The sequence below is a fragment of the Salvelinus alpinus genome, chromosome 5 (genome assembly GCF_045679555.1).
Source record: "Salvelinus alpinus chromosome 5, SLU_Salpinus.1, whole genome shotgun sequence".
Classification (NCBI taxonomy): Eukaryota; Metazoa; Chordata; class Actinopteri; order Salmoniformes; family Salmonidae; genus Salvelinus; species Salvelinus alpinus.
In genome coordinates this window covers 30,524,491-30,546,361 of record NC_092090.1, presented here as the reverse complement: position 1 = coordinate 30,546,361, position 21,871 = coordinate 30,524,491, and the positions used below count along the sequence as shown (strand labels likewise).

General features: G+C 44.9%; 1 protein-coding gene across 4 annotated transcripts in view; it reads left to right on the top strand.

The window, feature by feature from the left end:
* LOC139575898 (diacylglycerol lipase-alpha-like) overlaps positions 1-21,864 on the top strand; it is a 49,975-nt gene extending 28,111 nt beyond the window's left edge. For 3 of the 4 annotated variants that reach the window (XM_071401327.1, XM_071401329.1, XM_071401328.1), the window contains 13 exons: positions 35-112; positions 213-337; positions 718-868; positions 1,576-1,659; positions 3,116-3,193; positions 3,462-3,542; positions 3,698-3,840; positions 7,653-7,721; positions 7,814-7,886; positions 8,022-8,230; positions 9,891-10,017; positions 17,108-17,280; positions 18,353-21,864. In XM_071401327.1, the coding sequence (XP_071257428.1) occupies positions 35-112; positions 213-337; positions 718-868; positions 1,576-1,659; positions 3,116-3,193; positions 3,462-3,542; positions 3,698-3,840; positions 7,653-7,721; positions 7,814-7,886; positions 8,022-8,230; positions 9,891-10,017; positions 17,108-17,280; positions 18,353-19,421 (2,460 nt within the window). In that variant the 3' untranslated portion in view covers positions 19,422-21,864. Of the gene's footprint in view, positions 1-34; positions 113-212; positions 338-717; positions 869-1,575; positions 1,660-3,115; positions 3,194-3,461; positions 3,543-3,697; positions 3,841-7,652; positions 7,722-7,813; positions 7,887-8,021; positions 8,231-9,890; positions 10,018-12,788; positions 15,015-17,107; positions 17,281-18,352 lie in introns of those variants that run through there. The other variant, XM_071401330.1, reaches the window with a different exon arrangement.
* Positions 21,865-21,871: the final 7 nt, after the last annotated feature.

Below are 21,871 nucleotides of genomic sequence, written 5' to 3'. Positions count from 1 at the left end.
ATTAGTGTGTGAAATTGTTGTTTTTCTCCTTCAGGCCAACAATGACATTTTAGCTTTCTTATCTGGAATGCCTGTAACTCGCAACACCAAATACCTGGACCTTAAGAACTCGGTGAGTGTGTGTTTGTGGATTTATATTGAACATCTAAGGCAGCGGTGTAGCCTCTCTCTGTTTGTGGATGTATTTTTAACATTGTGTGTGTGTCCCTCAGACGGAGATGGGCATGTACAAGGAGGTGTGTTACTACATGCTGTTTGCCCTGGCAGCGTACGGCTGGCCCATGTACCTGATGAGGAAGCCTGCCTGTGGGCTGTGCCGCCTGGCCAGCTCCTGCCAGTAAGTCTGCCTGCCTCCCTCCCATCCCATGCACTTACACCGGTTTCACATTTCACATTCATCAGTATTGACAACGTGGTATTCCACTGGGACAATAACACTCTGGTCAGACCCTACTCTCTGACACAGTGGGTAAACAATGGAGCACTGACACACAGCGTGTTCCACTCCACTGTTCAGACAAAACACTGACCCACTTGACTAGTGATACAAAGACCTAAATACACTGAATCACACAGATATGTTTGGGTTTTAGACTCGCACACTCAATTTAAGGATCTATTGTAGTAATCTCTCTCCATCTCTCCCCTTTCTCTCTCTTCCTCTCTCCATTTTCCTCTCTCTCTGTCTCTCTCTCTCCCCTTCTCCTCCTCTCTCAGCTGTACATCAGGGTCTGGCTCTAGGCTGTCCCAGACAGTGACAGTGGAGGAGGATAACTGTTGTGGCTGTAACGTCCTGGCTATCCGCCGCCACTTCCTGGACAGAGAGCTGAAGCAGGTCCACGTTGTCTACACATCCTGGCACGACGCGGTGAGTACCAAATGGAAGGGTGACAGTCTGGACAATTACCAGGCATGAGTAGAATACAGAAGATACAACATGCAGTGTTAGTAGAAGCAATTTGCAAAGTACAGATGAACAGGTGTATGATTTGTCATATTGTCTGTCAGTCAAATATTTGCTGTATCACTCGCCTTGGAATTGTTTCTCGAAATGACTTCTTGATGATATATTGCACTTAGTTCCCTCAACAATATATGTAATATAACGCCTTGCATGTAATATAACACCTTGCATGTAATATAACACCTTGCATTGCTCTGTAGCAAGGGAAGTAAATCACACTGCCAATCGTCTGGCTGGACAAATACTTTCCAAATCACATCCAAAATATTCCACCTGTTAATTATTTCCTGTTCGCAGAGGGAAGTTGCCGTAGCGAGAAAGAGAGCACTCAAAACACACTGACTGATTTGTAAAGCAGACTTCTCTGTTAACTGGGCCAAGTCTGACTTTCCATCCATTAAACCACACCATGCAGGCTAGCTAGCAGAAGAGTGGAGGGTCTGGACTCTGCAGACTCGCATCACAGAGGGAGTTAGGCCAGGGCACTCCATGATGGAAGTCATCATTATAGTCCTTGGCTGTTTCTTCTGCGATGCCTTTGATTGATGTGTGTTACCAAAATAAATAGATTTAGCTGCTACCTCTCACTATTCTCTCTCTCCCCTTCATAGGTTTATGAGACACCTTTCTTTGTGGCTGTGGATCATGGGAAAAAGAAAGTTGTCATCAGCATTCGAGGAACCCTGTCCCCCAAAGTAAGACACAGTGACAAACCAATGACTCACAAGTGACTGACCAGAGAGTCATCAAACGACCATGGTTGTGTTCCAAATGGCAACCTATTCCCTATATATTGCAACACTTTTTGACAAGAGCTTCTGGTCGGAAGTTGTGCATGTAGTGTTTTAAAAAAGAGAGAGGGTGATGGCATCTCCAAAAAAGACTGCAACAACCTACACAGTCCACTATATAGGCCAAAAGGTGCTATTTGGGATGCAGACAATGACTCACAAGTGAATGACCAGATAGTCACCAAAGTCCATGACAGTCAATCATGGAGCACAATACAATGTTAAGCAGTACAACGACTTTCAGTGAAGTTAAATTCCTCGCAGTTCTATGACATCAAATTCCCATGAAGTCTCCATCTTCAACTGAACTCCCACACCCTCTCTCTTGTTGGCTGAACATTCTCTGGGCTCAATTTTGCTCAAGTACTGTAAAATCACTATACTCCGCAGCACGATTTATGAGGTAACTTTTCTTTAACAGTGTCCAAGGAAAGGAGAATATTATTTAACTGGAGCAGAAAGAAAATATCTTGCACTTGCTAGCAGTATTCAGAACTCGCCTCGAATATGTGTCAACCCATCTATTTAAAATGTCACGGTTATTTTTCTCACATCAAAATAGTTTTTTATTTACTTGAGGAAATGGAGCACATTTTCTCTCTCTCACACACACATACTCTGTCTCTCCTGTCTTTCATCTTTTGTTATCACCTCCACCAATAAAGACATTCTCTGGCAACTAAGAAAGTATTTTTTAAACCTCCCTATTTGGTCTAGATGTGTCAATGTGTAGTTCATACATGCATAATCTATGAGCAGAATTACTGTCTTACCTCAATTGGCCACGAAATCCCTAGGTGCCATTTTCTCTACATTTCCCCCAATGTGGCCCAGCCCCCTAGCAATTTGAGTTCTGGCCAATGAGTTCAGTCCCTCGCATTTTAAAAGGGATACCTAGTCAGTGGCACAACTGAATTCATTCATCCGAAATGTGTCTTCCATATTTAACCCAATAACTAAATCAGAGGTGCCGTGTGGCTGCCTTAATCGACATCTGCCTTGATCAAGGGCAGAACGGCAGATTTTTCCACGTTGCCAACTCGGGGATTCGAACAAGCAACCTTCCGGTTACTGTCCCAACGCTCTAACCGCTAGGCTTCCTGCCGCTGAGTGACAGCTAGCATAGGCCTGCCCAGTGTAATCCAATGAGGTTGCCGGGATACCGAGAGCAATGATATGGCGCACATATCTGCACATGTGAAGTAGTATGCAGTTTTCAGGGACCACTTTTGGCTCGTGAGTGCTACTTTCAGAACTAGTCGCAAAAAAGTTTACAAAAGTACCAGAGAATCTCTTTAAGTGCATGTAGTAGTATCATAACGTGTGTGTGTGTGTGTGTGTGTGTGTGTGTGTGTGTTAGGATGCCCTGACTGATCTCACAGGGGACTCTGAGCGTCTGCCAGTGGAGGAGCAGCATGGAAACTGGCTGGGCCACAAGGTAAGAATGCATTCACCCAGCCAGACCTAGTCAAATCAGAGGTTCCTTTGGGTGTCTCTTCACCCTTTGTTACAAACCATCCCCAAGAGTGCAATGTGCTCCCAAAGCACAGGGGCCATTTCACTTCTCAAAAGTGGAATGATTTATAGATGTAAAATGAGTGGATATTAAAATTATTTAATAAAGATGCTGAAGCGAAGAAAAAATGAATGTTAGTCTGCCTCTCTCCCTCTCCCCTTTTCCCTCCCTCCTTCTCTTCCTCTCTCAGGGGATGGTTTACTCAGCAGAGTACATTAAGAAGAAACTGGAGCAGGAAATGATCTTGTCACAAGCCTTTGGAAGAGATTTGGTACATGAGTGATGAATATGTCTGTGTGGTAGAAAGGATTTGTGTATATTGGTTGAAATGTAATAGGTTTGCATAACTAACACTTTCATAGGAACAGAGCATTAGAAGAGTGTGTGTGTGCGTGTATACAAGTCTAATCCAAATGTTTTTCTCAGGGTAAGGGAACCATGCACTACGGGCTGGTGATAGTGGGACACTCCCTTGGTGCCGGTACTGCAGCCATTCTGTCCTTCCTGCTCCGCCCCCAGTACCCCACACTGCAGTGCTACTCCTACTCTCCACCAGGTGGCCTTCTGAGGTAACTATGGCCTTCATCATGTCATCAAACTATATGGTAGATGTAGTTGCTCGGCCCATTGCTTGTAGCCACTTGTAGCTATTGCAACAGGATAGAAAGCACCAAGACCTACTCGGATCAAGAGAACTTTGCATCAGACATCCATATCCCATTGCTTGTATAGGCTGGAATTGCATTGGGAACTAAATTACCAATAGTACACTAAACACGCACACTGAAACGTCTCGCCTTCAACAGTCATAAGATCACTGTGTAACATGTCCATGTGTGTCTTTCAGTAGATATTAGGCTCTATTGTGGGGCTTGTTTCTTTCAGTAGATATTAAGCTCTATTATGGGGCTTGTGTCTTTCAGTAGATATTAAGCTCTATTATGGGGCTTGTGTCTTTCAGTAGATATTAAGCTCTATTATGGGGCTTGTGTCTTTCAGTAGATATTAAGCTCTATTATGGGGCTTGTGGCTTTCAGTAGATATTAAGCTCTATTATGGGGCTTGTGTCTTTCAGTAGATATTAGGCTCTATTATGGGGCTTGTGTCTTTCAGTAGATATTAGGCTCTATTATGGGGCTTGTGTCTTTCAGTAGATATTAAGCTCTATTATGGGGCTTGTGTCTTTCAGTAGATATTAAGCTCTATTATGGGGCTTGCCTTTCAGTAGATATTAGGCTCTATTGGGCTTGTGCCTTTCAGTAGATATTAAGCTCTATTATGGGGCTTGTGTCTTTCAGTAGATATTAGGCTCTATTGGGCTTGTGCCTTTCAGTAGATATTAAGCTCTATTATGGGGCTTGTCTTTCAGTAGATATTAGGCTCTATTATGGGGCTTGTTTCTTGTTGCCTTGTGGCAAAGCTAAATAACCTCTAAAGCAGCCAGTCCCCTATAACTGGATTTGCAATGTAAATCATGGTGAAAGAGGTTGTGTGAACATATATATATATATATATTTATTTTTAATTTCACCTTTATTTAACCAGGTAGGCTAGTTGAGAACAGGTTCTCATTTGCAACTGCGACCTGGCCAAGATAAAGCATAGCAGTGTGAACAGACAACAACACAGAGTTACACATGGAGTAAACAATAAACAAGTCAATAACATGGTAGAAAAAAAAAGAATCTATATACAATGTGTGCAAAAGGCATGAGGAGGTAGGCAATAAATCGAATAATTACAATTTAGCAGATTAACACTGGAGTGATAAATCATCAGATGATCATGTGCAAGTAGAGATACTGGTGTGCAAAAGAGCAGAAAAGTAAATAAATAAAAGCAGTATGGGTGGTGAGGTAGGTAAATTGGGTGGGCTATATACCGATGGACTATGTACAGCTGCAGCGATCGGTTAGCTGCTCGGATAGCAGATGTTTAAAGTTGTTGAGGGAGATAAAAGTCTCCAACTTCAGAGATTTTTGCAATTCGTTCCAGTCGCAGGCAGCAGAGAACTGGAAGGAAAGGCGTCCAAATGAGGTTTTGGCTTTAGGGATGATCAGTGAGATACACCTGCTGGAGCGCGTGCTACGGGTGGGTGTAGCCATCGTGACCAGTGAACTGAGATAAGGCGGCACTTTACCTAGCATAGCCTTGTAGATGACCTGGAGCCAGTGGGTCTGACGACGAACATGTAGCGAGGGCAAGCCGACTAGGGCATACAGGTCGCAGTGGTGGGTCGTATAAGGTGCTTTAGTAACAAAACGGATGGCACTGTGATAAACTGCATCCAGTTTGCTGAGTAGAGTATTGGAAGCTATTTTGTAGATGACATCGCCGAAGTCGAGGATCGGTAGGATAGTCAGTTTTACTAGGGTAAGTTTGGCGGCGTGAGTGAAGGAGGCTTTGTTGCGAAATAGAAAGCCGACTCTAGATTTGATTTTGGATTGGAGATGTTTGATATGAGTCTGGAAGGAGAGTTTGCAGTCTAGCCTAGGTACTTATAGATGTCCACATATTCTAGGTCGGAACCGTCCAGGGTGGTGATGCTAGTCGGGCGTGCGGGTGCAGGCAGCGAACGGTTGAAAAGCATGCATTTGGTTTTACTAGCGTTTAAGAGCAGTTGGAGGCCACGGAAGGAGTGTTGTATGGCATTGAAGCTCGTTTGGAGGTTAGATAGCACAGTGTCCAAGGAAGGGCCAGAAGTATACAGAATGGTGTCGTCTGCGTAGAGGTGGATCAGGGAATCGCCCGCAGCAAGAGCAACATCATTGATATATACAGAGAAAAGAGTCGGCCTGAGAATTGAACCCTGTGGTACCCCCATAGAGACTGCCAGAGGACCGGACAACATGCCCTCCGATTTGACACACTGAACTCTGTCTGCAAAGTAGTTGGTGAACCAGGCAAGGCAGTCATTAGAAAAACCGAGGCTACTGAGTCTGCCGATAAGAATATGGTGATTGACAGAGTCGAAAGCCTTGGCCAGGTCGATGAAGACGGCTGCACAGTACTGTCTTTTATCGATGCCGGTTATGATATCGTTTAGTACCTTGAGCGTGGCTGAGGTGCACCCGTGACCGGCTCGGAAACCGGATTGCACAGCGGAGAAGGTACGGTGGGATTCGAGATGGTCAGTGATCTGTTTGTTGACTTGGCTTTCGAAGACCTTAGATAGGCAGGGCAGGATGGATATAGGTCTGTAACAGTTTGGGTCCAGGGTGTCTCCCCCTTTGAAGAGGGGGATGACCGCGGCAGCTTTCCAATCCTTGGGGATCTCAGATGATACGAAGGAGAGGTTGAACAGGCTGGTAATAGGGGGTGCGACAATGGCGGCGGACAGTTTCAGAAATAGGGGGTCCAGATTGTCAAGCCCAGCTGATTTGTATGGGTCCAGGTTTTCCAGCTCTTTCAGAACATCTTTGGGTAAAGGAGAAGCTGGGGAGGCTTCGGCGAGTAGCAGCGGGGGGGGGGGGGGGGGGGAGGGGCTGTTGGCCAAGGTTGGAGTCGCCAGGAGGAAGGCATGGCCAGCCATTGAGAAATGCTTGTTGAAGTCTTCGATTATCACGGATTTATCGGTGGTGACCGTGTTACCTAGCCTCAGTGCAGTGGGCAGCTGGGAGGAGGTGCTCTTGTTCTCCATGGACTTTACAGTATCCCAGAACGTTTTGGAGTTAGAGCTACAGGATGCAAATTTCTGCTTGAAAAAGCTGGCCTATGACATGTTCCAGTGCTCTGCCAGTCCAGTGCTGTTCTGAGAAGGTCATTTGTGGTTCGAACTGGTTCTAGATTATCTGTGCTGATCAGATGAGGTAGAGGCCTTTGTCAAGTCCTCCAGTTTCTAGATTATAAGGCAGGGAACTCAGAAGCACCATCTCTGTATACACCATTGTTTTCTGTGCTGAGATCTTTTTTCTTCATATTTGTCAGTCGTGACTCGTGATCTAGCACGTTTCTCTCTGATCTCATCTATTGATATTGATTAGATCCCAATCCCTTTTATGACACCGCTGTCTATTTTGGGTGCTTTTTATCGAAGGGCAACTCATTGCGGGCCTTGATGCCTCTACACATCGACGTTTGCTGTGGAGAGATGTTGAATTATTTAGCTGGAATGAGATCATACTCGTGATTTGTGTGTGTGGAAAACGTCTGGCTGGAAATTCAGCAGCAACAGTTTCAGTGGTGACGGAGGGAAAGAGTACACATCACACTCTTACTAGACAAACACTTAGTTTTTCTGACCCGCTCTTCCTTTTTTCACTTCCTCTTTCTCTTTTTGTGTCTGACAAGCATTTTGCTACACCCGCAGTAACATCTGCTAAATATGTGTGTGTGACCAATAACATTTGATTTGACTCTCCTCATCGTTTTGTTTCTACAGTGAGGATGCCATGGAGTACTCCAAAGAGTTTGTCACCTCTGTCGTTTTGGGAAAGGACCTTGTCCCAAGGTATGTCATCTATGTAGAAACCCCACCTATTTCAAGTATCGTATGTCATGATGTACAGCTGTACTCATTTCTCTCCTGTTTGTCTCTCATAGGATTGGTCTCTCTCAGTTGGAGGGGTTTCGGCGCCACCTGCTGGAAGTCTTACAGAAGAGCGACAAGCCAAAGGTAGCGCATGTCTTTCTAATTAGACAGCAAACTGTGTGTGTGTGATCAAACTCTATATTCTACAGAAAGGAAGCATCAACACTGTGCACTAACCGCTATCAGTATAGGTTGTAACTGCTGATATCTCCCTGCCAGTGGAGGATCATTGCAGGGGGAACTAAGTGCATTCCTAAGTCCGAGCTGCCTGTGGACGACGGCCCCCAGCCCCAGACAGCCCCTGTGCCCCCCAGCACCCGTCTCTGGCTGCACCCCAGTGATCTCAGCATCGCCCTGTCAGCCTCCACCCCTCTCTACCCCCCGGGCAAGGTCATCCACGTGGTCCACAACCACCCCTCAGAGACATGGTAAGAGCCCTGGCATTACAATGATGGCACAAGAAAGTTTATTAGTCACATTGACAGGGTCACAGATGTCATTTCAGGGTACTGTGGAATCATCTGACCAACAATGCAGGTCAAAGAGAAGTGAAGTGAGTCTGGGGGCAGGAGAGGGACAGGGGGAGCAGGTAGCAAGCAGCCTATTGGTGGCTACTCAGCAGCCTGATGATCTGGGGTTGGAAGCTATTGGCCAGTCTGTCAGTCTTTGCCACGATGCACCTATATTGAGTGTTGAAATCAGGGAGAACAGGCCGTGGCTCGGGTGGCTGAGGTCCATGATGATCTTCTTGGCCTTCCTGCGACACCTTGTGTTGTAGGTGTCCTGGAGGGCAGGCAGTGTGCACACGATTGTGCGTTCGGCTGAGGGTACCACCCTCTGTAGAGCCTTGCGGTCAGCGGCGGCAGAGTTGCCGTACCAGGCTGTGATGCAGCCCAACAGTATGCTCTCGATGGTGCTCCTGTAGAACACTGAGGGCCCTCGGGGACAGGCCACATTTTTTCAGCCTCTTGAGGTTGCAGAGTAGCTGTCGTGCCTCCTTCAGAGATTAAGATCAACTTTATTATCCCACCAGGGGGAAATTTGTTTGGTCATGTGCTTAAAAATACTTTACAGAAACTACACAAAATAATTAATTCAAAGTGCTATAGCTACACGTTTAAAGTGAAAGTGCAATATCCTGTATACTGGAGGGACCAACAGACTATCTATTATACAGCCTAATGGCTGTTGGAATGAAAGAGTCCCCATATCTATCTGTTTTGAGTGAAGGGGATGAGCAGTGTCCTGTAAAATGTTTTCAACTTTTAGGAGGATGAGTTTTTGTGTGCATGATGGTGGCTGATTCTTGATCTATACCAATTATCCTTCCCGCCGTCTTATGCGCTGAAGCTTCTTCACCACGGTGTCCGTGTGGTTTGACCATTTCAATTCCTTCGAGATGTTTATGCCGATGAACTTTTTTTTGGGACCGTCTCCAGGGCGGCCCTGTTGATGAGGATGGGAGCGTGTCCAGCCTGGTTCCTCCTGAAGTCCACAATCAGCTCCTTTGTTTTGCTGACGTTGAGTGAGAGGTTGTTTACCTGGCACCACGCCGTAAGAATGCCTACCTCCTCTCTGTAGACCGTCTTGTCATGTTTGGGACTAAGGCCTAATACTGTTGTGTCGTCAGTGAACTTGATGAGGGAGTTGGAACTGTGTGAGGCCACCCAGTCGTGGGTATACAGGGAGTACAGTAGGGGACCCTTGTGGGGCTCCCGTGTTAAGGATCAGTGTGAAGGAGGTGATGTTGCCTACCTTCACCACCTGGGGGCAGCCCGTCAGGAAGTCCAGCACCCAGTTGCATAGGGAGGAGTTCAGTCCCAAGGCTGAGAGCTTTGTGGTGAGCTTAGCGGTATTGTAGTTGATGAACAGCATCCTCACATGCATTCCTTTCGTCCAAGTGGGTGAGGACAGTGTATACTACCAATCAGTTTAGTACACATCTAGTGTGACATGTTTTATGCTAATTGGACAGAAACTGTACTAGTGAAAAGACTGGCTTTACGCAGACATTACTTTTGGTATAAATGTGCATGCATACATCATTTTGCTGCGTATATAATTTAGCATGCCCCTCTCTGTGTGTAGCTGTGGACAGGAGGAGCCCACCTACTCAGCTCTCTGGGGGGATAACAAGTCTTTCAACGAGGTCATCATCTCCCCTGCCATGCTAAACGAGCACATGCCTCACATGGTGATGGAGGGACTTAACAAGGTCTGTGAATATAATAGATACACTGTCCATGTCTGTCTGGGTTTCCTTTGTGTGTTGGATGGGATGGGTGGAGGTTTCCTGTAGATAAAATGAGAGTGTAGGGGTCCTGGTCAGATGCTCTGTTGGGGAAGGTGGCAGAATAAGGTAGCGGAGCGCTGTGAAATGCACTGAGGGAAGTATCAATTAACCAAACCTCATTCATACACTGAGTTGGCAGGTGATGACACTGGATGAACGGTCTACAGTTGAAGTCGGAAGTATACATACACCTTAGCCAAATACATTTAAACTCAGTTTTTCACAATTCCTGACATTTAATCCTAGTAAAAATTCCCTGTCTTAGGTCAGTTAGGATCACCACTTTATTTTAAGAATGTGAAATGTCAGAATAATAATAGAGACAATGATTTATTTCAGCTTTTATTTCTTTCATCACATTCCCAGTGGGTCAGAAGTTTACATACACTCAATTAGTATTTGGTGGCATTGCCTTTAAATTTAATTTGGGTCAAACGTTTTGGGTAGCCTTCCACACGCTTCCTACAATAAGTTGGGTGAATTTTGCCCCATTCCTCCTGACAGTGCTGGTGTAACTGAGTCAGGTTTGTAGGCCTCCTTGCTCACACGCTTTTTCAGTTCTGCCCACACATTTTCTATAGGATGAGGTCAGGGCTTTGTGATGGCCACTCCAATACCTTGACTTTGTTGTCCTTAAGCCATTTTGCACAACTTTGGAAGTATGCTTGGGGTCATTGTCAATTTGGAAGACCCATTTGCGATCAAGCTTAAACTTCCTGACTGATCTCTTGAGATGTTGCTTCAATATGTCCACATCATTTTTCTGCATCATGATGCCATCTATTTTGTGAAATGTACCAGTCCCTCCTGCAGCAAAGCACCCCCACAACATGATGCTGCCACCCCCATGCTTCACGGTTGGGATGTTGTTCTTCGGCTTGCAAGCCTCCCCCTTTTTCCTCCAAACATAACGATGGTCATTATGGACAAACAGTTCTATTTTTGTTTCATCAGACCAGAGGACGTTTCTCCAAAAAGTACGATCTTTGTCCCCGTGTGCAGTTGTAAACCGTAGTCTGACTTTTTTATGGCCGTTTTGGAGCAGTGGCTTCTTCCATGCTGAGCGGCCTTTCAGGTTATGTCGATATAGGACTGTGGATATAGATATTTTTGTACCCGTTTCCTCCAGCATCTTCACAAGGTCCTTTGTTGTTGTTCTGGGATTGATTTGCACTTTTCGCAACAAAGTACGTTCATCTCTAGGAGACAGAAGGTGTCTCCTTCCTGAGCGGTATGACGGCTGCGTGGTCCCACGGTGTGTATACTTGCGTACTAATGTTTGTACAGATGAAGGTGGTACCTTCAGGCATTTGGAAATTGCTCCCAAGGATGAACCAGACTTGTGGAGGTCTACAATTATTTTTTCTGAGGTCATTGCTGATTTCTTTTGATTTCTCCATGATGTCAAGCAAAGAGGCACTGAGTTTGAAGGTAGGCCTTGAAATACATCCACAGGTACACCTCCAATTGACTCAAATTATGTCAATTAGCCTATCAGAAGCTTCTAAAGCCATGACATAATTTTCTGGAATTTTCCAAGCTGTTTAAAGGCATGGTCAACTTAGTGTATGTAAAATAAATAATCTGTCTGTTAACTATTTTTGGAAAAATGACTTGTCCTGCACAAAGTAGATGTCCTAACTGACTTGCCAAAGCTATAGTTTTAACAAGAAATTTGTGGAGAGGTTGAAAAACGAGTTTTAATGACTCCAACCTAAGCGTATGTAAACTTCCGACTTCAACTGTATTTGGGGCGGAAATTGAGGCTGGTAACTAATGAACTTATCCTCTGCGGCAGAGGTAACTCTGGGTCTTCCTTTCCCGTGGCGGTACTCATGAGAACCAGGTTCATCATAGCGCTTGATGGTTTTCGCGACTGCACTTGAAGTAACTATCAAAGTTCTTGAAATTTTCCGGATTGATTGACCTTCATGTCTTAAAGTAATGATGGACTGTCATTTATCTTTGCTTATTTGAGCTGTTCTTGCCATAATAAAAACTTGGTCTTTTACCATATAGGACTATCTTCTGTATACCACCCCTACCTTGTCACAACACAACTGACTGGCTCAAACGCATTTTTTAAATATATTTTTTTATTTAACCTTCATTTAACTAGGCATTAAGAAGGAAAGAAATTCCCCAAATTAACTGTTAACAAGGCACACCTGTTAATTGAAATGCATTGCAGGTGACTACCTCAGTTAAATAATCTGTCTGTAAACAATTGTTGGAAAAATTACTTGTCATGCACAAAGTAGATGTCCTATCCGACTTGCCAAAACTATTGTTTGTTAACAAAAAATTTGTGGAGTGGTTGAAAAACGAGTTTTAATGACTCCAACCTATGTGTAATGTAAACTTCCAACTTCAACTGTATGTATGAATGTGTTTGTGGGTTTCTGTCTGTAAAAGCTTTCCTAACAATTGTATGTTTTCAATGAACTAACCTCATGTTTTCTTGTGCTGTAGCTGGAGAAGGGTGCTGTTCACTGACGGTGTGCTGAATGTTCTGTCTGGGCTGCTCCACAGGCACTACATGCTTAGGCTATACTGAGGTTACTCTGATGGAACTGCATTGGTGTTGGAGTGTGTCTGCTGTGTGTTGGGTATTGGTGTAAGCATGGTGTTGTGTGATTGAAACTGCAGTGGTGTGTTTGTATGTCTGTGTGATACTTATGATGTTTCTGCAGGTACTGGAACCATTTGGTCTCAGTTCTGAGCAGGCAGGTGCAGAGCCGATGGAGGATGAGGGCCAACCAGCCAGCACTGTTGTGGTCATAACCTCTGAAACAGAGCTGCCCTCTACACCTCTGCTTTCAGATACCTCCTCTAACACCCACAAAGATTCACTCTCTACCTCTCCTCTTTCAGATAGCTCTTCTGATACCAAGAAAGACCCACACTGTTTCTCTCCTCTTTCAAATACATATTCTGATACCCACAAAGACATTTCCTCTCCCTGTTCTCTTTCAGATTGTCCCTCTACCCCCAAAATAGAGCTGCCATCTACCCCTCTTAGAGATACCCCATCTGTTCCCCAAACACACTCTACCCCTCCTCTTATAGGTAGTCTTTCCCCCACTGAACCATCAAATACCTCCCCCCAAATAGACCAACCCGCCGTCTCCAACATAGACCAACCCGCCGTCTCCCACATAGACCAACCCGCCGTCTCCCACATAGACCAACCCGCCGTCTCCCACATAGACCAACCCGCCGTCTCCCACATAGACCAACCCGCCGTCTCCCAATTATCGAATGACCCCTCTACTCAGGAAACGGACTTGTTCTCTACACCTCTGTCACATCCACTCTCTTTTCCTCAAGCATCAAGTACCCCCCAAACAGACCTACCCTTTCCCCCACAATCATGACAGACAGACCCCCTCTTACAGGTGTACCCTTCCACCAAGCCCCTCTGAACCTGTACTATCCAATACCCCTTCATCTACCCAAGTAGACTCTTCAAATACACCATCCACCACCCTCCCACTACCTATCCCAAATCTTCTGGTTTAACGTTAGTCTCTGCCTCTCCTTTCCAGCTCACATTCCTCCTCTGCCTCTTCAGTCTTACAAACCCTGTCTTGCTCTTTGCTTTAGCTTCAAATTGTTCAGATTGAGAAACCACCTACTTACTAACTAATGCACGCTTTTCTCTAGATGCAGTGTGCTTTCCATGGTTACCCCCATTTCTCCAACACTAACCCCCTCCTCATTATTCCTTGTGGCCTCCTGCTGTTACAAATTGGCAGCTCAAGGTGTCCTGAGTAAGGAGGATGTGTTAAGCTTTTCTGAGTCCTCTGATTCCCCCACAGTTGGCATGATGGCACAAACAGACCGGCAACCAGGCTACTGTAGACCGTGTGGTCACATCAAATAGATTCTAACGGTCTGGTTTTAAATTAGAGTAGCCTGTTACCTGACAGTGATGACTACTTGTACAGATTGACTAGCCTGAAATAACCTCCCACCATTCAGACCAGTTCACTTTATATTAGTGAGATGATGGAGCACTGAGCTAGCCCTCGTTTATGCTCAGTTCATTGATATAATTAGTCAAAAGACAAATTGACCTAATAATATATCTCAATGGGTTCGTTACAAAGAGGGAGGACATGCTGGTCTATTAGTCATGGTTAGTGCTTGACTTGGGCAGGAGCTCACCAGAGCTGAATACCTGCACCTCACATTTTCTACTGCTTGAGCTCATTTTCCTAGCTCAAGCACCTAAATGTAAACAGTACCAGCACTCAAAATGAGTGCCAGCACCTATTTCAGTCCAAATCAAGCACTGGTCATGGAGGCAGAACAGTACTTCCCTGGTACTGTTCTGCGCTGTGGGAGAGCACTCTGAGCACTGTTGGAGATGCACCTACTGGTTGATGTGTTTTACAGTATTTGATCTTGGTGGCTTTGTTTCTGATTATGTCCCCTGTGGTGCTGCTGGGGTGTTGGGGATGTGCCTTTTTCTATTGTTGTTGCTATGGAAATATTAAGGTCATGCTGCTTCCTGCCTTATTGATCTTTCGCCTGGTTCTCAGTATGTGCTATAGTTATATACAGAAAAGTACTGTACTTCATTTAGTTTTTTATAAGCTGATTGACACCCATCATTAGCTGACTGTTTTTACTCACATCCCTCTCTGTCCATCTCTTCCTGTTACACATAGCTTTCATACCAATACCATCAATGTTTGTTCAATGTTAACTCCCAATATAATTTATTTTCCTGTTTCATTATAGCCATTTGTTATTTTCATATTGAAATGTTGTATTCCATGTCACAATGTGTTTTAAAAAATGCATGGCATGTGATCCAAATGTTTTCATATTTATTAATGATATTGTATGTTTTTGAATAATGCTTTTTTTCATTTTTCATTTTAACTCATTAAAGACAAATAACATATTTACCTGTGTGGTGACGTGATTACCATGAGTGTAGTTACTGTTGTCTGTGCTCTCTCTGTGTGGTGATGGGATTACCATGAGTGTGTAGTAACTGTTGTCTGTGCTCTCTCTGTGTGGTGACGTGATTACCATGAGTGTAGTTACTGTTGTCTGTGCTCTCTCTGTGTGGTGATGGGATTACCATGAGTGTAGTAACTGTTGTCTGTGCTCTCTCTGTGTGGTGATGGGATTACCATGAGTGTGTAGTAACTGTTGTCTGTGCTCTCTCTGTGTGGTGATGGGATTACCATGAGTGTGTAGTAACTGTTGTCTGCTCTCTCTGTGTGGTGATGGGATTACCATGAGTGTAGTAACTGTTGTCTGTGCTCTCTCTGTGTGGTGATGGGATTACCATGAGTGTAGTAACTGTTGTCTGCTCTCTCTGTGTGGTGATGGGATTACCATGAGTGTAGTAACTGTTGTCTGTGCTCTCTCTGTGTGGTGATGGGATTACCATGAGTGTGTAGTAACTGTTGTCTGTGCTCTCTGTGTGGTGATGGGATTACCATGAGTGTGTAGTAACTGTTGTCTGTGCTCTCTCTGTGTGGTGATGGGATTACCATGAGTGTGTAGTAACTGTTGTCTGTGCTCTCTCTGTGTGGTGATGGGATTACCATGAGTGTGTAGTAACTGTTGTCTGTGCTCTCTCTGTGTGGTGATGGGATTACCATGAGTGTGTAGTAACTGTTGTCTGTGCTCTCTCTGTGTGGTGATGGGATTACCATGAGTGTGTAGTAACTGTTGTCTGTGCTCTCTCTGTGTGGTGATGGGATTACCATGAGTGTGTAGTAACTGTTGTCTGTGCTCTCTCTGTGTGGTGATGGGATTACCATGAGTGTGTAGTAACTGTTGTCTGTGCTCTCTCTGTGGTGATGGGATTACCATGAGTGTGTAGTAACTGTTGTCTGTGCTCTCTCTGTGTGGTGATGGGATTACCATGAGTGTAGTTACTGTTGTCTGTGCTCTCTCTGTGTGGTGATGGGATTACCATGAGTGTAGTAACTGTTGTCTGTGCTCTCTCTGTGTGGTGATGGGATTACCATGAGTGTGTAGTAACTGTTGTCTGTGCTCTCTCTGTGTGGTGATGGGATTACCATGAGTGTGTAGTAACTGTTGTCTGTGCTCTCTCTGTGTGGTGATGGGATTACCATGAGTGTAGTAACTGTTGTCTGTGCTCTCTGTGTGGTGATGGGATTACCATGAGTGTGTAGTAACTGTTGTCTGTGCTCTCTCTGTGTGGTGATGGGATTACCATGAGTGTGTAGTAACTGTTGTCTGTGCTCTCTCTGTGTGGTGATGGGATTACCATGAGTGTGTAGTAACTGTTGTCTGTGCTCTCTCTGTGTGGTGATGGGATTACCATGAGTGTGTAGTAACTGTTGTCTGTGCTCTCTGTGTGGTGATGGGATTACCATGAGTGTGTAGTAACTGTTGTCTGTGCTCTCTCTGTGTGGTGATGGGATTACCATGAGTGTGTAGTAACTGTTATCTGTGCTCTCTGCTCTCCTTTTCTTTTTCATCAGTTTAGATGATTAACCTACTTAGGGTGTACACACCACACATACATCTGCGTAGGCCTACATTGTATGGACTACTTGTGCAGCAACATGTAAGGTGAAAGTCTGAGATTTGTATCCAGGGGTATAGTGCATGACTTTGGTATCTACTCGGGTTTGGTGTTTGCCTGTGCTATCCAGGTTTGTTCAGTATTCAAGTACCATGCTTAAACAAATGAGGGTGGATGGACTTAGTGTTTCTGACCTTCATCTTTCCCTTCACTTGACACAGTGTTGACTCGTCTCAATGCCTTGTTTTCAATAATCTTAACATTGACTTTTTCCTCTACTAGCCTACCTGTCAATCCATTGTTCTTGCTTATGTCAATTACATATTACAGGCAATTCCAGTTCTACAGCACTTAAACGCTCCTTACTGATCACCTTAGTTCACTGTTACTGCTCTCCCTTCAGTCCTTCCAGAGCCTCCAAATCAGTCAATAATGTCTACAATGCTGGTAGCAGTAAATTGACTGCTCCTCCTATCGTGTTATTGACAGGTGCTGGAGAACTATAACAAAGGGAAGACAGCCCTGCTTTCAGCTGCAAAGGTAATGGTGAGCCCAACCGAGGTGGACCTGAACCCAGAGACCATCTTCATGGCAGCCGCCCCGCCTCCTGCCTCCCAACAACCCACCCCAACCACACAACACCGCAGGAACAGCAGTGTTCGGTTAGTCCACTGGGATATGGGTGGAGCTTTGGGAGGGTCTGGGCAGAGACTGGAAACATTTATGACTGACTGTGTATAATCAAAATCTCATGCATGTGTACAGGTAACTGCCCAAATAATGGAAACACTTGAGTAAATGAAGGATACAAAGTATACTGAAAGCAGGTGCTTCCACAAGTGTGGTTCCTGAGTCAATTAAGCAATTAACATCCCATCATGCTTAGGGTCATGTCTAAAAATGCTGGGCAGGCTGGTATTTTTTACATTTTAGCTACCATGGCTCTGCCCCCATAGGATGACAATACCCCTATCCACTGAATGGTGGATGAGCATGAAATTGATTATGTTGCATCCCTCCAATAGAGTTCCAGTCACGTGTAGAATCTATACCACGGTGCATTGAAGCTGTTCTGGCTTGTGGTGGCCCTACACCCTATTAAGACACTTTGTTGGTGTTTCGTTTATTTTGGCCGTTGAATGTATGTTATGTGCAAGAGTCTGCAAGAATGTACTTAGTCCTTCAAAGTTTGTTCTATATGTTCAGATAAGTAAAGCATGACAGCATTAACTCTGCCACTGTACCTTTCTCCCATGCACGCTCCTCACTCTGACCCACAGTCATTGGTCTGACTCCAGATCAGTGGCAACGTATGGTAGTACAGTTCCCCCCTCGCCCCCCTCTGGTTTAGCCCCTGTAGAACAGAAGTAGTTTAGTCTACTGGTAGTGATTTGTGAAGTGTAACCCTAACCTTAACCCTTTATCCCTCTCTCTTACCCCTCTGTGCTCCAACCCCTCTCCTCTATCATCTCTACTCTCTATAATACCTCCCTTACTCACATCCATCTTATTATTCCTACTGTATTCTACTTTTTTCTTACTTGACCCCTTACCATTTCTGCCTTCATTCTATCCTATTTTGATTTCATTAAATAATTTCACTTGTTACTCTGACACATTTTTAAACATTTAAAATTTAAAAAACATATGTTCCTCTATTTGGTGAATCTGTTACCACACCCTCCCTCCTCTCTAATCTCCCCCCTTTATTTTGCGCTCCTCTTTCCCTCTCAGTTCCTGTGCTCGCTCTGAGATATCACTGGATGGCTTTGCAGAGTGCCCCCCTCCCTCAGTGTCAGTGGTTCTGCAGGGGGCCAGGGAGCGCCTTACCGTGGAGCTGAGGGACCGCCACGCACCCTTGGCCGTGATGGAGAGCCTGTCAGACGCCGAGTCCCTCTACAGCCTGGACTCCCGACGTTCCTCAGCTGCACTCAGGGGCTCGCCCATGCTGGGGTGCCTTCCCTTCCAACTGAATGCACCTATCCCTGAGGAGAACCCCTCTCTCAGCTCCCGCACTGAGCTGCTGGCTGCTGACTGCCTCTACCAGGCCACCCCAGAGCACGAGCTGGGAGAGGCAGGACCTTACTTCACTCCTCTGGGATCCGGCTCCACCCCAGACTACCCCATGCGCCTCTCCCCTTCCACCCCGCGCTATAGCAGCCACCACTCCCCAGCACCACTGGCCCAGAGTGTCATAGGTCAGCCTTTCACACAAAAATTGCCTTGTGCTGCCCCTTGCCATCAAATGCCTGGCATTTACAGCCCAGGCAGCACCCCTAATGCTCCCCTCAACCCACGGATCAGCCATGGGGAGGAGGACGGAGTAGAGGCAGAAGGATGGGAAACAGAGACAGGTGAGTCACAGCCCTCCAGTCCTCCAGCCCAGCTGTCCAACGGCAACCCTAGTCAGGCAGTGCTGGAGTTTGCACAGTACCTTGACTCTCTCTTCAGGCTGGATGGCAGTGGCTCACCGCCTCTGGAGTTGTCTGACGGGGAGTCTGAGTCCGGTCGGGGGTCATATGGTCAGGGAGAGGGGCCAGGGGAAGGACAGAAGGGGGACGATACACAGCTTCTGGCTCGGGCCACAATGGAGCCTAACCTGGTCCCCAAGCCCCCGCGTACCTTTGCTGGATCTGCTGACCCTTCCTCTGGCATCTCCCTCTCACCCTCATTCCCTCTCTCTTCCTCTGGTGAGATCAATGACCTCTCTCCCGCCGACGGAGCACCTCTTCCCACGCACTCACTACGAACCTCCACTCCCTGTCCCTACCCTGAAGAAAACGCACTGGTGTCTATGGTATAGTGGCCCACTCAGTCCCTTTATGACTCTTTCTCTCTCCTCTTTCCTTATTCCGTTGCTGCATCTATCTGATGTTAAAGTATCACTGAACATGCATGTGATGGAATGCAATCTGCTATGCTGTTACAGTACCTTACAAAGACATGACAGACCATAATGAATAAGACTGAGATGAAAAACTATTGTTCCATTTTCAGGTGTCAAAAGCTGTGTAAAGCATTTTCACTACTATTGTAATAATACATTTGAATCTCTGTCTGCATGCCAGGGGCCTGTTCTGCTTTGGGGTGAATAGCCTCACCACTGACTGTCATTCCAACACACACTATCTCACATCAACACATGGTAGCATTACAGCCCTGCAGTGATGTGACTTTATCAAATGGGAGACAACTGAACAGGGGGAGGGAGGAGTTAGACACTAGGTGGGGTTTTCATTGGCACATGACCACAATTAACTTACCATCCTCCCTCATCAGTGCCTAAAGCTTATTCATCTTTAATATCAGGAAAGTAAAAAAAAAACAGAGACAGATGCTGAACAACAGAGAGGAGAGAGAGAGAGAAGACGTTATGGTTTGTTTCTCAGGTCTATCAGGAAATGACAGTGTGGAAGAGAAGGAGTGTAGATCATAGAGTATTGATGTGTCTTAAAACAGTGATTGTGACAAATGTTAAGAATGTGGTTTTTATAGCATGAGGAACATAGTATTCATTTTTATTAACAGAAATCACTCGTCAGTCAGCAACTCTTACTAACATACGAACCATCTCACACACATTAAAATGCACAATTTGCCCGAAAATGTATTGCCAAATGTATTTATAAAGTGTGATATTGTTTGTTTGTGAAATACTGCAAAATGTACACTTTCACAAAACAAAGATACAGGTGTCAAGTTTAACTCTGAGAGGGAGAAGATACATTTTGGTATCGCTCCCTTTTAATAGCCAATCAGTCTATTCCCGTTCAAACTGTGTTAAACCACCCTGGAGAGGATGAGGAAGCTATCCCTACAACACTGCCATGGCACATATCGCCCAAAACATGTCTCTCTCCAAGTGTTTGTACCAAGCCAATTATGCTATAAAAAAACATGAGATGCACTGTAGGAGATTGTTCCTCTTAAAGGGGTCTTGCTGAGGTACACAATTATGTCAATGACTTCTAAGTCTTTGGTTCCCTTTAAACTGGTTCATATCAAGCATATTGAGGTTGAACTGTACAGGTTGTAGTGCCCACTTTCACTACATTTTACTAAAACATGTGGCAAACATATTTCATATCAGTTGTATTGGTTGGATCAAACATACTACATTATTTATTACTGTTGTTTCTTACTATTATTGGTGGTATTATTATTATCCTTATTATTACTCTTGTAACAGTTTGGTTTGCTTTCTATGAGTTCGGCTTTCAGTTGCTGGGTAAGGCTGGTGAATTTCAGCCGACTCTCAAAATAAGGGTATATCTCTGGGAAAATATCTCTGTCCAAGTGAAAAAGTACTGGGTGTCAACATCACAGGAGATTGGTGCCACCTTCATTGGGGTAATGGCTCGTGGTAATAGCTGGAGCGGAATTTGTGGAATGGTATCAAACACATGGTTTCTATGTGTTTGATTCCATTCGCTCTGTTCCAGCCATTATTATGAGCCATTCTCCCCTCAGCAGCCTCCATTAGCTGCCATGGTGATGGCAGAGAGACAGACTCTATAATAGGAAGTGGGGTCATTACAGTGACCTCTGATACAATACAGACATTCTGAAGGGGTCACTGTGGTGACCTATAGAAGCTGTACTCTTTTAGAAATGGCTTTGCTGTGGTATCACTCAACAGGCCTCACTCTGTGGCCAGATTACAGTTTGACACCACACAAATCCATGCTCTCACAATAGTCTCTACTTTGCCAGCACAGTGTTGAACAACCAGTGTGAAATAGCTTTGCTGCAGTGGGTCACGGCCCAGTGTAGGCTATATCAGCACCACCATAGGAAGATGCCACATTCCCTTTTCACCATGACATGTACAGCAGTGTCTCATTTGTCATTATTTAAATGCAGATGTCTTGTTTCCTGTCTTTGTTTTAGTTTTTTTATTATAAAAAAGATTAAATGAAAATAGAATAACATAGAAAATGACTATGATAACAGGTATATTACAAATCTATATCAATATTGACATATATAGAAAAAGTACAAATGTATGGGGGGGAAAATTAATCTATTTAGTGAGAAAGATCTATGACAGAAAAATGAGTTATCAATTCTGTTCAATTCTGCCAATAATCTATGTTGACTGATAAATCATTCAATGATGTCTTGTCCATGTTTACCTGGTTTGCTACTCTTCCCTTCCTGTCCCAGATTGAGAATGTATTTAACCCCGCCACCTCTCACTGCCCTGCCTGTAATGGAATAAAGCAAAACCAATTTAAGGAAAATTACTGGAAC